Source organism: Girardinichthys multiradiatus, chromosome 13 (assembly GCF_021462225.1).
Source record: "Girardinichthys multiradiatus isolate DD_20200921_A chromosome 13, DD_fGirMul_XY1, whole genome shotgun sequence".
NCBI lineage: Eukaryota > Metazoa > Chordata > Actinopteri > Cyprinodontiformes > Goodeidae > Girardinichthys > Girardinichthys multiradiatus.
The window spans coordinates 42,710,126-42,726,211 of NC_061806.1; the positions used below are offsets into that span (position 1 = coordinate 42,710,126).

General features: G+C 45.0%; 2 protein-coding genes across 3 annotated transcripts; one reads left to right on the top strand and one right to left on the bottom strand.

The window, feature by feature from the left end:
- Positions 1–26: 26 nt before the first annotated feature.
- On the bottom strand, positions 27–7,140 carry scn1bb (sodium channel, voltage-gated, type I, beta b). 2 transcript variants are annotated; one of them, XM_047383473.1, is made up of 6 exons: positions 6,107–7,124; positions 5,845–6,011; positions 4,089–4,326; positions 2,653–2,794; positions 1,913–1,987; positions 27–411 (listed from the first exon to the last, which is right to left on the bottom strand). In XM_047383473.1, the coding sequence occupies exons 1-5, from the start codon at positions 6,156–6,158 to the stop codon at positions 1,918–1,920; spliced, it is 669 nt and encodes a 222-aa protein (XP_047239429.1). In that variant the 5' UTR covers positions 6,159–7,124; the 3' UTR covers positions 27–411; positions 1,913–1,917. The 2 variants fall into 2 exon arrangements, 1 of the variants encoding a protein (XP_047239429.1); XR_007040960.1 differs by lacking the exon at positions 2,653–2,794 and having other exon boundaries at positions 6,107–7,140.
- A 4,008-nt stretch (positions 7,141–11,148) lies between these two features.
- zbtb22a (zinc finger and BTB domain containing 22a) lies at positions 11,149–15,274 on the top strand. Its single transcript, XM_047383471.1, has 4 exons — positions 11,149–11,171; positions 12,606–12,823; positions 13,047–13,752; positions 14,062–15,274. Exons 2-4 carry the CDS (start codon positions 12,617–12,619, stop codon positions 15,036–15,038), a joined length of 1,890 nt encoding a protein of 629 aa, XP_047239427.1. The 5' UTR covers positions 11,149–11,171; positions 12,606–12,616; the 3' UTR covers positions 15,039–15,274.
- The last annotated feature ends 812 nt before the right edge of the window (positions 15,275–16,086 follow it).

Below are 16,086 nucleotides of genomic sequence, written 5' to 3' on the forward strand. Positions count from 1 at the left end.
ATTTAAAAGGAAAATTGGACCCAGAATGAGGTTCTTATTACCACATTTAATTATATCCGAGTGTAGAACTATGGGTTCAACTGGAAGTACAGTTTATAAATCAGTAACCGTCTGTACAGAACATGTGAGGTGGGTCTCATTCATCCTTCAGTCGAGGGTTCAGTAGAAAGCTCTCTGATGTGACTACATATGGACCTGATGCATAATGGTTTCTTCTACGAATGCACGACATGCTTCAACAAGCACAAGACTATATACGGTACTGGTTCCATGCTGCCTTTGTACGTCGGGTCCATTTGAGTTTGTCCAGGAGGAGCTAGAACAAAGGCTCGTGATGAAGAGGAGGGTTTGGCCAGGGTGTTGTCATGCAGGTCGATGCTTGGAGGGAAGTTTTCAATCCAGGAAGGATGCCTGAGGACAAAGATGGGACATTTTAATGGAAAACAGAAATAAATCCCAAGGCTGAGGTTTTATTATAGATACCAGAGAAGCTGCTGAACTTTAGTTTTACTTCTCTGGAAGTTTGAAACTTGGTGATGTCCATCCATCCATTCCTGCATTTCACACAGCAATATATTCCCAAAACAGCTGCTTCAGTGCAGTTTTTCCCGGTTCTTCTCCCAACTCTTAAAGCCAGCCAGTTATTGACAGCTGTCCTCCTGCAAGGACGTCTTAAGGTGTCCTAAGGCACGGGTCTTGTCCTATTTCTGGTCTCTGCTGGGGACAGATCGGGACTGCAGGCAGACCAGTCCAGCAGCTCGTCTTCCTCAGTCATGTTTTCAGAACCGAAGGAACATCAGGACCAACTCCTCAGGCTAGCTGTTAAACACGGTGTTGGGGGAATGATGATGGGGGCTTATTTTGCAGCATTCACAGCATATTTATCATGAGTTATTTAATTTCATTTTTGGAATTTTATTTTTAAGCAGCAGTTTTGTTTTAATATATTTGATGTTTTTTCTGTTTAATTTAGTCTAAATTTTGGGCATAAATTAGTTTTTCACTTGTTGCTGGAGAAGATATGGTCCTGAAGCCAGCGGATGTTACTCTAAAATTTCTACATCAGAGAAGAGGAAGTGAACTGAGCCCATACCATGATGCAACCTCCTGGCTGCAGGGACTGGTTGCTGAACTGATTTTAATTAGTTCCACGATTTTCTCACGACCTGGAGATCCTCTGAACATCTTTGGTCTTCTGGCTTTTGGACCAGATCATGATTAAATCCTAGTCATTTCTAACCTTAAGTTTCTCCAACTTCTTTGTGGAACGTGTTGCTCCTGAAATGCATGAATGGATAGATGTAAACTTCGTGAGAAGAAACAGATGTTTTTTCTTTCTAACAGAAATGAGAATCGACATTAGAAAAGACAAAAAGTTTTATTATAAAAACCTTTTTCAGTAACAAGATGCTGTTGAGCAAACTGCATGATGTGTCCACCAGTAAAAACCACATTTGTCCAAACAGAAACACTAAATAGATTTTATAACGAAACCTCTAATTACCAAGGCCAACTAGTAAATGTTGAATTTATCTTCAAACATTTTATCTTCGTTTCTCATTTTAACAAATATGTACCTGAGGAACATTTTATTGTTTTATTTGTCTCCATCTGCTACGAATGTTCAGAAAACCCATGAAACTGATGAAATTGCTTGGATCTGGACAAAAATATATAAAATGATTTTTTTCTATCGCAGAGAGCTGTTGGGTTGAAGAGAAATGAAGCAAAATCAGACACTTTGCACTACAAGCGGCTACAGAATCCAGATAGTTTGTTCAGCATTTATTTCTATTATAGACGTAAAACTGCTGAAAAACCTTCAGGGTTTCTTTGTGTTTGAAAAGCAGAACTGATGAGAAAGACTTGAATTCATATTGCAGGTTTGTGAACTTTCAGGTTAGGGTCTCACCTGTGTTATTCTCCCACCTGCACACCTGCGCAGTTATCTTTACTCTCCGAAGCTATCGCTAAATATTCAGCGTTCCTGCAGGAAAACCAGGAAAAACAAACCGTTAGACTTTAACACACGTTAAAAACTCTTCATGCCACAAACATGGAAGAACACACTGAGGTAACACAGGTGAGTCGGTTTTTACTGCAAGCGAGAGACGAATCAGAAGAAACAGGAGAGGTGAGGCCGTAAGTAAAACTAAGCTTAAAGGTTTTACACAGATCATTTCTGACAAGGAAAACTTCAAAATTTTATAGATGGTGGGAAATTCTGGTCCCTTCTTCGCTGGAAACTATGAGAAATCAATTTTTCTTCTCTGATTGGTTTTAAATTCCTCTGTGAGAAAAAAAACAAAGCCATGAAGACCAAATGCAGCAGACCGGTGCAGCAGGTTCTGCAGGTCCGGTTTAGACCAAGAACAAGTTGATCTTCACCATAGATACGAACTGATGTGGGCCGGTCCTGTGCATGACACTTTGAACACTAATGCAAAAGGATGAACTTTGTAATTTGGATTTAGATTTTCATTAAACATTTTTATTTGATGCTGTTTTCTGTTGTTTCACTACTTCATTTATTTAAAATACATCCTGCATTGTAGAGGTTTGGAAGAAGTTCAACCTCCAACAATGATCTCCCAGAAGTTTCAAAAGAGGCGGATGTTCCCCAGATTTAGGAGCTGATGCAGAAACACTCACGCTGCCTCTCGTAACGCTTCCTCCCCAGCTGCCGAGATCTTTCTGTAACAGTAAATCATCTCTATGAGGAGCCAGAGCTGCAGCCCGATGATGGACACGTACATCATGACCTCTGACACGATGGAAGCTGTGCCTCTGGTGGCTGCAAGCAGGAAGCACAGAAACTAAATCAGACCCTTCACAGGAAACCTGGAAGTACATCTTCAGCAGGAAACAGGATTTACAGGCGATGAGATGGACACTGCATGTTCCACTTGGCAATTTTGGCCCAGGTGGCTAAAAGTTCTGCTAACACCACCTTAGAGCTTGCTCACTAATGAGGGATTTTTCTTTCTCTGAGGTATACTTTTAGAAACTCTGTTGGGTTTGTCTCTTTTTCCAGTTGAAGGGTTTATGTTCACCAATAAACTGCTCTGATTCGCCCAGACTGAGTAATGTTTCACTGCGGATTGGTTCCTGCTTTGAGGAGCTGTTAGCTTTACTCCATCACGACGATTTCTCCCTGATTCTCCAAACCGGGATCGCTCTGACTGCTGCCTGCTGCAGGGAAGCATCCCTCAGACCAAACCACTGCCAGACCTTGCACAGAGGATGTGTTTCATGAATCGGCAGTGTTTGCAGTCAGCTTGCTGACACAGGGAAACAGTAAGCTGCTGATCAGGCAGAGGTTCCATTAGGATGGGTGTCTTCTGCTCATGGAGCTGAGGAAGATGCACCTCTAAAGCCAGTACCCTGAGCACACAAAGTTTACTTGATTTATTTCCCTAATTTTATTAAAAAGCTAAATTTATTTTATTGGGAAATGTTTTTATTTTTAACTTCTCAACAATAAGCATGCAATATTTTAATAAAACAAAGTGGTCTAATTTTAATAGACTTCATTAAAAGAAAGGCAGCAATTTCCTACTTTATGTGTCAATTATTTAGTATTTTAAGAAATGTTAGTCTGTTGTCAGTAACAAGAGAACGACATGGGTCTTTCTTGGAAAACGCTGCGGTGTTTTGCCGCGGTTAATGGACTGGGGCGACCAGGTCAGCTCCAGTGAAGAGCCGACCTGTTTGCTTCTAACACTTTATGGTTCAAGATGCTTTCTAGAAGGTGTAAAACATCTTTAAGCGCCTTTTCTGGAGGGCCAAATCTGCACCATTCTTGAATTTTAGCCGCAAATGGCCCCGAAGACACACTTGAGACCCCCCTGCCCTAAAGTGACAAACTATTCCAACGACCAATCCGAACACCATCATGTTCCTTGTGCAGATCTTTAATTTAGACGTTTTGGATGAAAGATGGACAATTCTTCCAGAGTGAGGCATGAAGGAGATTTTCCCCATGAATCTGAAATCCCGTCCCGTCACAGAGAGCTGGTGGAAGTTAAACCCAGTGGACACTTTCTGACTGCACACAGAACCCACGGTTAAAGCTGATGGCATCGTACCTTTGGCTACCACCGTCAGGTGCACCAACTTGTCAATGATGTCGTTGTACTCGTAGTTATCGTAGGTGAGCATGCGGTTGAAGAGGCAGCGGTAGGTGCCCGAGTCGTTGAAGGTGACGTTCAGCAGGTAGATGGAGGCGTCCTGGATGTCATTGCTCCTCTTGCTGCCGTTCCAGTCGATGCGGTCCATGAAGGAGTCGTGCTCGATGGTGGGACCGCTGTCACCGTAGCTGTAGATCTGGCGTTCAGCACAGGTGGATGTTAATCAGAGAGTTAAACTGACACAGATATGAGAAACATTTGAAGATTTTGTTTCTACCTCAGATCCCCGCCCCCCATACACCTGATCCTATTCCTGATCTGATTCTTTAAGGTTGGCATGGCCTTGTTTTTACTCAGCCCATAAAACAAAATGAGGTCCAAATGAAGACTGGCGGGCTCGGTTTGTCCAGTAGCTTAACCCCAGGGACATTTTTTCCTCCTCCACCTTTATTCTAGATCTTTTCAACATCATTTTGATCAGGGATGTTGGTTTCCAAAGGTAACTGGTCCAGGAAGGTAACCAAGGCTCAAGAAGAGAAACATAGTCCCTCAAGCTAGTTCTGGGTCTTTCTCCTTGCAGGGCCCAGAAACCTGAAGGAAGACATCCTGATCAGATGAACCACCTCAGCTCCACTCCCCCAGATGATGGAGCTCTTCACCTTATCTCTGAGACAGAACCTGAAGAAGCTCCTTTCAGTTTCTTGTGTCCAAGGAATCAACCAAACAAATTGATATATAACTGCAAAAAGGAAATAAATTAGGAGATGATAAAGTAAAAATGTTAAATGTTGGATTCATGGAGACGTTTTTTAAAGTCTGACGCTTCTTCTTTTTCTCTCCACTTCTCCAGTTTCCTTAGGTTTCTGCAAACTTCCACAACAGGCAAAGATCTGCCAGGTTTTCTGTTAAAGACTCTTTTAGAATAACCTTGTTGGCTATTTCTGTTGGTCAAGTTGTGATCTTTTGGTTTTTTAACAGATTTTAACTGAAGAAAAAGAAACAAACTGCATCAAGTTTGGACCCTGGATGCTTGGTCCTTGATATGCCCTAGAGCTGGGCATTTATCGTATTGTTTATTCTTATTGTGAAAAATGTTATATTGTGATAAGAATTGTGATTTGTGATGACGATAAGTTCCAACCAATGCTGACTGAGAATGCCCAAAACTACCAGGATTGTTGGGATTTTTCACAAGACCATCGATAAATATCCTGATAAACGCCCATATCGCTCATCTGCTCTGGATGTCAGTGATATTTGCGTCTGGTTGGACTCTGGCTGCCCTTGATGCTCACATCTTACAACCATTTGGCTGACTGAGATGTTAAAGCTCAAGGAGGGAGGTGGGGACATTCTGATGATGGAAGTCAGAGAGAAAAATGAAGAAATGGAACGTTAATTCATAATCAGCAATACCCCAACTGCATCTTCCTGCAGCTCCTCTCAGGTTGTCATCCCCTGAGTTTAGGAGCCTTTTTCTGCCTGATTGGCTCACAGGTCAGAGTTAAGCAATTAAAACAAACTGAAGAAATGTTGATCAGGTCCAGTTCATAGGATTACAGAAAGTTCTGGTCGTTTGGATGGAAAAGAGAAAGAAATCAGGACTTTTTATGTATTTAAAGATCTTGTTGTGGAACTTTTCTTTAAGAAGGGTTAGGGTCCTTTCTTACTTTCAGCTAAAAATAAACTGAGTCAGTGTTGGATCTGAACTCACATGAATTAAGTCGGACTCCCCACTGGGCCTGAAGTACCATTCGATGCTGGCGGATCCCTCCACCTCACTCCTCCTCTTGCAGGAGATGCAGCCCAGTTTGAAGCCTTTGCCCGCCACGGCCTCGGTGTCAGAGTCCACCTCTGCACAGGCGCCGTCACACCGGAACACTGTTTACAGAACCGAGACAGAGGCTGGACTTACTGCAGGTTGACATGATGCTGGGAAAAACTGTGGAGGATGCACAGAAACCAGCCGAACTCACCAAACAGCCCGCAGAGCAGAGAGATGAGCAGTAGGGGGGGTAGGGGTGCCATGGTGTCAGGACTTCAGCACCTTTAACCTCTAACTACTGACTGCTGTAGTGTTTGACTCAAAGAACAAAGCTTGTCTGTTGATGTTAAATGAGTTGCAGGCAGTGTACCTCACAGCTATTGCAGCAGATAAACATGCAAACTGTAAATGTGTGCTGGTCTTCTGTTTGAATCCTGTGGATCAGCTGTTAGTGGGTCTCTGATTTTTGGCTTAAATCTGCAACAGCATCCTGTTGGTCACTGTGTTTTTATCTGAACTATTGCTGCTAATGGTCAGGTTCTCCTGTGTCTGCAGTCCAACTTGTGGCCTTTCTGCTTTTAATCAATCATTCCAGATATCTGTGCAGTCTCACAGTGTCCTCCCACATCCGCACCCTGAGCTTTGATTTGTCCCTGAGGTCTTAGAGGGTCATTAGAGCCAAAAACACCAAACATTCACAGAAATGTGCCTTTAAATGTGCAACATGCCACAGCTACTGATTACTCTAACACTCACATTCCAGTGAATAAACAGGTCATATGTATACTCTGCAGGATTTAAGAGCTACCAGTGATAAATACAGACCGCGGTGATGTCTAACGGGAATGATCCTGATTGGGATCAGAGGAATAAAGCCTGCTTCGCTGAAGGCCACGTCGGGGGAAAAACCCAACCACGGTGTCCTCTGAATGTGGAACCCTTGGACCTATCTGATGACCCCCTGCTCCTGGAAGCGACGGTTCTGCCGCGCTGGCATCGCAGACGGTCCCGTTTTGTCTCTGACGCCACAGCGGTACCTCTGAGGTGCAGGATGCTGCAGATGCACTGCGGTAAAACGGCCCGCCGTGCGCGTGAACAGGTGATGCGATGCGACGAGCGCGCGGGCTTGATTCTAAAGCAACCGTCACGAGCTCAGCTCAGGTGTGACATGAGACCGCCGCGAGGCTCCCGCAGACAGGTTTCACGGCGTTAATGAGAATAAAGAATGATCTTACAGCTGGGACACAGATCCGCTATTTTTAGGTTGGACTGTCCCTTTAATTTAACCTCAGCGTGTCCGGACGAGCTGGTCCAATCATCCGGGTTCCTGTAGAGACTGGGTTATAGTCACCATCCATCCATGGCTCTTAATAACCTGCATCTACATCTCATTAAAATCAACATTTTTCAAATGATCTAAAAATAATTCAGGCTATATATTATTAATAAACCAGCTTTGGACGTGCAGCAAGTCTCGACAGAAAAGCGATCCACTTTCAATCAGAATAAATCTTTAACTTTTCTCAAAAACAGAAGATTTGCTACCAATGTGGACAGTCCAACTGTCCGTTTCTGGACTTCCAGAAACAAATGAAGGATTTTACAGAGAACAGTTGGATTCCTGCAGAACCAAATGTGTGATCGTACTGGATCCAACCGCTCAGTTGTTTCCATGAAACTACTCTCAGCTTCAGCCTCATTCACAGAATGAAGGTTTCACAAACTGTTTTAAGAGTCTAGAGAGTTATGTAGACCAGCATGTTGTTGTCTAAATACACTCTGGTACCTTTGCCAGTGTGGGCCGGTACCAAGTCCTGCAGGAAAATGAAATCAGCATTTCCACAAAGCTTCTCGGCAGAGGGAAGCAGGAAGTGCTCTAAAATCTCCTGGCAGATGGCTGTGTTGACTGTGGACTTCAGAAAACCCAGTGGACCAGAACCAGCAGATGATATGGCACCCCAGATCATCACTGACCTTGGAAACTTCACTCTGGGCTTCAAGCAATGTTGATTCTGGTCCTGTCCACTCTTCCTCCAGACTCTTGGAACTTGATCTCCAAATGAAATGGAAACTTTACTTTCATCTGAAAAGAGGACTTTGGACCACCTAGTGACAGTCCAATTTCGATTCTCCTCAGCCCAGGTAAGACTCTTGTTACCTATTTGAAGGACCCGTCTGTGTGTAGTGGCTCCTGATGCACCGACTCCAGTCTCAGTCCACTCCTTGTGAAGCTCTCCCAAATTCTTAAATGGATTCTGCTTGACAATCCACTCAGGACTGTGGTTCTCCTTGTTGCTGGTACACCTTTTCCTACCACACTTTTTCCTTTCACTTAACTTTCTATGAATATGGTTGGATACAGCACTCTGAATAACCAGCTTCTTTAGCAATTACCTTTTGTGACTTCCCCTCCTTGTGGAGCATGTCCATGACTGTCTTCCCCATGGTCATGTCGCCCCCTGACCCTGACTGGGCCCATTTAGAGCAGCAGGAAACCCTTGCAGGTGTTTGGAGTTAATTAGCTGAATAGGATGTGACTATATATATATATATATATATATGTGTGTTTTGTTATTGGACTTCTGTGCTAGTCACGGATTGTCCATAATGAACACCATGTTCAAACATAAGGGTGTCCATCAGTGCACTTGGCACCAGGACACCCTAGGCAGGAGGTCAATGATCGACTTTGTTGTCGTATCATCAGACCTTCGGCCGCATGTTTTGGACACTCGGGTGAAGAGAGGGGCTGAGCTGTCCCCTGATCATCACCTGGTGGTGAGTTGGATCCGCTGGAGGAGGAGAAAGCTGGACAGACTTGGCAGGGCCAAGCGCATAGTGAGGGTCTGCTGGGAACGCCTGGCGGAGCCCTCAGCCAGGGATGTATTCAACTCTCACCTCCGGGAGAGCTGTGGCAGAGGCAAAAACTCGGACCTCGGAGGAGCTCGGTGAGGCCATGGAGAAGGACTACCGGTTGGCCTCGAAGCGATTCTGGCAAACCGTCCGGCGCCTCGGGAGGGGGAAGCAGTGCTTCGCCAACACTGTTTACAGTGGGGGCGGGAGACTGCTGACCTCGACTGAGGACATTATCGGGCGATGGAAGGAGTACTTCGAGGATCTCCTCAATCCTGCCATCACGCATTCCCTGGTGGAAACAGAGGCTGGGGACTCGGGGTTGGACTCTTTCATCACCCAGGCTGAAGTCACCAAGGTGGTTAAAAAGCTCCGCGGTGGCAAGGCTTCGGGGGTGGATGAGATCCGCCCTGAGTACCTCAAGTCTCTGGATGTTGTAGGGCTGTCATGGTTGACACGCCTCTTCAACATTGCGTGGCGGTCGGGGACAGTACCTCTGGACTGGCAGACTGGGGTGGTGGTCCCCCTTCATAAGAAGGGGGACTGGAGGGTGTGTTCCAACTACAGGGGGATCACACTGCTCAGCCTCCCTGGTAAGGCCTACGCCAGGGTATTGGAGAGGAGAGTCCGACCGATAGTCGAACCTCGGCTTCAGGAGGAACAGTGTGGTTTTCGTCCCGGCCGTGGAACACTGGACCAGCTCTACACCCTCTACAGGGTGCTCGAGGGTTCATGGGAGTTTGCCCAACCGGTTCACATGTGTTTTGTGGACCTGGAGAAGGCATTCGACTGTGTCCCTCGTGATGCCCTGTGGGGGGTGCTCCAGGAGTATGGAATCGGGGGCCCTTTACTAGGGGCCACCCGGTCCCTGTACGAGCGGAGCAGGAGTTTGGTTCGCATTGCCGGCACTAAGTCGGACCTGTTCCCGGTGCATGTTGGACTCCGGCAGGGCTGCCCTTTGTCACCAGTTCTCTTCATAACTTTTATGGACAGGATTTCTAGACGCAGCCAAGGGCCGGAGGGGGTCTGGTTTGGGGACCAGTGGATTTCGTCTCTTCTTTTTGCAGATGACGTGGTCCTGCTGGCCCCCTCTAGCCAGCAGAACCATATATATATTATATATATATATTATATATATATATATACATACATGTACATATAGTATTTAATTTTTTTGAGACACTGAACTCTAAATGTTCGTTGTCTGTAAACCATAATCTTCATAATTACAAAAATAAAGGCTTCAAATACTTTACTCTATGTGTAATGATTCTATATAATAAATTAGTTTATATATATATATTATAGATTTTTTTCCCATTATTTTCAATTTTCTAGATGTACTTATATCTGTATGATACATCCCAGTGTGGCCAACATAAAGGTACAACAGTAAGGAGCAGAGATGTACTGACCACATGTAAAGCAACTGTTAAAGGGGCAGTTCTGCATACAGTTCACTGCCTGGGTGTTCAGGAGTCTCACCTTTTCAACAGGAGTTCAAAGCTGGCAGGAGAGATGAGAGCCTGTGTTAGGTCATCTGTAGTGGAGGAAGGACCAAAGTTCTTGCTATCTTCTAATCCGATACGTTACAGTTTTCCTGCTAGATTGTGATGCGATTGTTAGATAAACTGACAATTTGAGCTTTCAAGTGTTTGAAACTTGAACTGCAATAAGGGACATGTGTTGTGAGTTTGTTAGTTTCTGCCTCAGTTTCTCCAACAGAAACAAACCCCTTTATCTCCTGTAAAATCAGTGTCTCTCCAAACCTCCGTTTACAGGATGAAGATGTTGCTTTACCTCCACCAGGCAGCGTTCACTTGCTCCCGGAATATCGGGATTTTTCATGTTGACTAGAAGTAAACCTTTAAAAAGGGAACAGCAAGGTTGCCATTGTTTCGGATAAGCCTTTATAGCAATATATTAATACATTTTAAGGGCATTAATTCAAAACTTTGTACAAATAGTTAACTGTAAGTTACTCTTAACGTCAAGTTTGATCAAAGGAAGCAACAATGTTATTTGCGTATTTTTGGATGCTGTATTCATTTATTCTGCTATTTAAATGAATATTTACGTGTAACCATATTTTGTAAAGTCAATGCATCAATGGTACCTGGCAACAACGAGTGAACTAAGAAAATTAGACTTTTAACTTTCTACTTCCGAGTCACACCGAAAGCAGGATTAGCTTCTACTGGACTAGCTTGGGGTATTTTGTCCCAAACAGGCGGCGGTAGTTCACACTTGGGATATAAGGAATAACGATGTCGTGTTGGGAATAATCAGGGATACCTTCAGTTGCCGTAAAAAGGAGGACACATCTAAGGTAACGTCACAAAAACCGATGGTAACAAAGCTAGCAGCTAACCGGTTAGCATAAAGCAGGAAGTAGGAAGAGGCGGATGACGCGGAACCAGACTGTAAATAAATAAAATAAATTATTAAACTTCTACACTTTCACAAAAACTGAACAAATCTAATCTGAACCATCCATCAGACCTGATATTCACCCTGTGAGTAGTTTATGCAGCTCTGATGGGTCACAGCTTTATAAATGAGTTAATTTTAACTGTATATCATCGACGACACGAGTTATTTACCTCAAAACCGTCCACCCCCTGGTCCACCTGCAGATAGAACCTTCAGTACCAGCAACTCTCAACAGTGGTTCTGTCCGACTTCATCAGTGGAGGAATTCTGGTCCACTCTTCTTTCCAACGTCGCTTCAGTTCATGAAGGTTTGCAGATGTTTGTTTCTGCACAGTTCTCTGAAGGTCTCACCAGAGCATTTGAGGTTGTGATCTGGACTTTGACTGAGCCATTGTAACACATTGTAGCCTGTTGGACGGATGGACTCCTATTTGACTCTAGAATACTTTGGTACACAGATGAGTTCATGGTCTGCTTGGTGACAGCAATCACTGACCAAACCATCATCCCTCCATCACCATGCTGGACAGATGGTCTGGGATGTTCGTGCTGATCTGCTGTATGTTTTTTTTTTTTCCAAACATGGTTCTGTCCATCATGGTCCAACATCTCTACTTTGGCCTCATCTGTCCAGAGGGCTTTATCCCAGAAGTCTTCTCCTTCATTCAGATGCAGCTTTGGAATCTAAGTCATGCAGCCATCTTGTTTCTAGAGAGAAGAGGCTTCCTCCTTCAGTTCTTTCAAACAGCCAGACGGGTTCAGTGTTTTTCTAATTATCATGACCTTTAACCTGCTAACTGAGGCCTGTAGAGTCTGAGGTCGAGCTCTTGGGTTTTTTGTCATTTCTCTGAGCTTCACGCTCTGACCTTGGGCTGAATCTGCTGGGACGTCTACTCCTGGGAAGATTGGCAGAGATGTTTTCCTCTTGGGAAGAATCTTTCTTTCTTTAGGATGATGGACTTCAGATAGTTTAGAGCTGACCTTATGACCCAGACTGATGGGCAGCAACAGCTGCTTCTCTAAGGTCACTGCTGTTGTCTTTCCATCTTGGCATTTCATTAACGCTCCAAACTGCTTTCGCAGAGATGCTCACACTGATGATGATCAGTCAATTAATTCATCTGCATCCTGATTTATTTAGGATTGATTTAATTGTAATATTTATTTGCTTTAAAATTAATAATCTGAAACCTAAAAGTCTGTTTGCAAACGTCAGTATAATCATTCACACAAATGTTAAAATATATCAATAAAAACAACCAGAGAAAATATAAAAATTAGTGACAGAAGTCAGATGTGAGAATTAAAGCATTTTTTAAACTTTCATCCATGTTCTGCACAAATCACCTTTCATTTAATTTTAATTTAAGGTGGAGCCACAAAGTTCTGATTGAAGTGTTTACTGTTTTGGTTTTCGTTTGAAGTTTTTGTCATCATGGATCCGACCTGCTGTGACGCCGTGGCTCCACCCGGTCTGACCGTCCAGGTGTGTTTTCCGGGTGTCCGTGCTGCTGTTTTGGACAATCTGAACCAGCAGCGTGAGGAAGGCCGGCTGTGTGATCTTTCCATCCAGGTTCAAGGCCAGGTGTTCAGAGCCCATCGCTGCGTGCTCGCTGCATCCTCGCCTTACTTTCACGACCAGGTGGGTTCCTTCCTATTTAATGGAGTTCACAGCAGTAGAACTTTATAGAAATGTATTTTATGTGACACTGTTTACAGAACCAAGTTGTTCTGCTAAGAGAAACACAGCTTAGTCAGTTGTTAAGCCCATCAGTCTGGGTCTGAGATAGTGGTCCAGATGCTGTTTGACTTTATTCGTCTAGAGTTTGAGTTCTCAGTGTGTTTTTCTTCGGATCTTCTCACAGGTGTTACTGAAGAATGTTACAACCGTGTCCCTTCCTTCCGTCATGGACCCAGTTGCCTTTGAGAGCGTCCTAAGTTCTGCCTATACGGGCCAGCTGAGCATCATACACGATGACATCGTCAACTATGTCACTGTGGCCAGCTTCCTTCAGATGTGGCACATTGTGGACAAATGCACTGAGATCCTGAAGAGGCCGCGTCCATCAGGAGAAGTCGCCGGTGCTCCGCCCGGGTCTGCGTCCCGTCAGCAGTCACCAAGCAGCACCGAGTGCCTGTATGCAGAGCGGGAAGCCCGTCGGAGGGAGAGGAAGCCAGATGCCTTACCTCCGTTGGCTACGTGGAGACGGCCGCAACAGGTGATGAGATGGAGTCGACTTCGGCCATCATCACAGCAGCACTTGGCCGACTCCCAGCTGGACGGATATGTGGAGAGGGACCCCTCCAGCTGTCAGGGGGAATGGATTTCAAGTTCTCCTAAAACCGGCCCTCCAAGTCATGATGGACCGGGCCAGACCAGCCGACACCATGTGGGGGTTCCTGCTGTGGAGGCAATGAAGCAGAAGCTCAGGTTCCAACAGCGTGGAGCACCACAGAGCAGAGATGGTAACGAGGCGCAGGACAGGAGGAGGAACATCAGGAGAGAAACGGAAGCAGATGAAGGAGTTGGAGACGGAGAGGTGGAGACGAAGGAAGGCTTCACACAGATGGGTAAGAATCACAGAACCTTACTGGGCCCAAAAACAAATGTACAGAAGAAACCTTCTGTGGAAATTAAAACTGTTTGGCACCTTGCAAAAAGTATTCACACGCCTAGACCTTTTTCACGTTCTATTCAGTTGGTTTAACTGGGATTTTATGACATAGACCAACACAAAGCTTTGTGATGGTCATGGAAGTCTTGAATGTGACAAAACGTGAAAATGTTGAATCCGACACTGAATCAGTACCTTTGCTGAATTTAGATCTTCTCAGCTACATTTAGAAGCTTTTCTTCACACAGTTTTGTTTTTCCAACAGATCAACGTGTTTCAGACGATGGTGAGGATGCTGTGGGTGCTGCTGGGAGGCAGATTGTGGAGGTGATGAAGGAAAAGGTTCCTTCCTCTCACTTTCATAATGGACCGGATGTAGGAGGTCCATCATGTCCGGCTTCAGGCAAGCTCCAGTTTCCAAGCGGGTCCTGGTTTCTGCAGGAACAGATACGTCAGGGAGGTGAGGATGAAGATGAGGACGATAATGTTGACTTTGAATGTTTCGGCTCCTACGATGAGATCGAGGATGGGACGGGACAGGTTTCCCAGAGGCCCCTGCTGTCTCCGGTCTTCAGCATGGGGACCTCAGAAGTGAACTGGCCGTCCACCAGCGGAGGTCAGGGTGGCGCTCTGACTCCCAGCTCATCTTCTGCTGCATTTCCCCCTCCTCCTTCACCTCCAACACCATCATCATCATCCTCCTCAGTGTCCATCTCTGGTGCCGCCTACACAGGAAAGGTCCACTTCTGCCACTGTGGGAAAGCATACACCCTGAAGAGTATGCGTGACCGACACGTGAAGATGCAGCACCTTAACCTGCGCCCCTTCGGGTGTCCTGTTTGCACAAAATCCTTCAAGATGAAGCACCATCTGACGAAGCACCTTAAAACTCACGGAGGGCTGCGGCCGTACGAGTGCAGCCTGTGTGGGAAGAAGGTGATCTGGAGAGACAGCTTTCTGAGGCACCAGGCCCGGTGTGAGAGGCTCGCCTCCTCCAGCAACAATACGAATGCGGTGGACCTGGAGGACGGATACGGGTTTGGATTCGATGAAGGGGAAGCATTTGTCCCAACAGGACAAGTGAAGGTAGAGGAGGGGGAGTTTCATCGGGACCTGGACGATGGGATGGGTGGGCTACTGGGGAACGTGTCTGAGATGGAGCTCGGAGCGCAGCCTCAGAATCTGGACTCCGTTAGTCATGTTTTTAAGGAGGAGGCAGCAGAGCGCCTCAGTGAGAGTTAAACATCTCTGGGACTAAAGCTCCATCTGGATCCCTTTTAATCAGCTCATCTTATTCCACAGTAACAGGAGATCAGTCTGCTGCTCCTGTAGGTTGTCCTTCATTTAGTATTTTTCTGGACGTTTCCAAGCTCTTCTGTGAATGTTCTCTTTAGAAAGGAAATTAATTTGCATTTTGCACATAAGTTATTTGTCGTTTGTCCGAACTGAAATAAACAGATTAAAACATTTTCCTGTCATTAGTTGTGTCTTTGAATTATTTATTCCACATTAATCTAAATCATAGAAATACAGCTTTCTTCCTGACGTTCTCTGGTTGAGAACTGGATACAATACATCGTAAACAAACAGACCCGTTTAAAAAGCAGTGTAGTGGTAGTGTTTGATAGAAGTGGATTCTTTGTTGGGGCTGAAAACCAGTTTGGATCTGGGTTTGGGATCATTGTTCTGTTGGAAGACCCTATCAGGTTCAAGTTTCAAACATGTAGTAGCACTTTATTTGAGGAGAAAGAATTTGTTGGTGGTCCTCCTTCTTCATTCCCTTGTACATCTGGCAGTGAAACAGTCCCACAGCATGATGCTGTCTCTACTATGCTTTACAGTTGGTACCGTGTTGTTGGGCCTGGAAGCGTCACCTTGACTCCTCCAAACATCCTTGTCATTGTGTCCAAACAGCTTAGTTTTCATCTCGTCTGACCATGAATCTTTTCTCCAGAGGACATCTGGTTTGTCCACGTGGACAGCTGCAGGCTTCAGTCCAGATTGAAGGTGTTAATTTTGGAGCGGGATCTTCTTTCTTTGCCGGCACCTTCTCAGTCTATGGTGAGATTAAACTCAAGCGTGAACCTTGGTGGTTCGAGTGTTTTTTCTGGACATCCTAACTAGTTTCCTTTCATCCCAGAGGAACAGTTTGGGTCAGATGGTTGAAAACTGCATAATGTTGGCTGTTCAAAGAGGATCCCGAACACACATCTAAACTGGTTTTTAGAAGTGATGAAATAGATCAATTATTAAAAGACCAAATTAATGACGTGATGCATATGATGGGTAG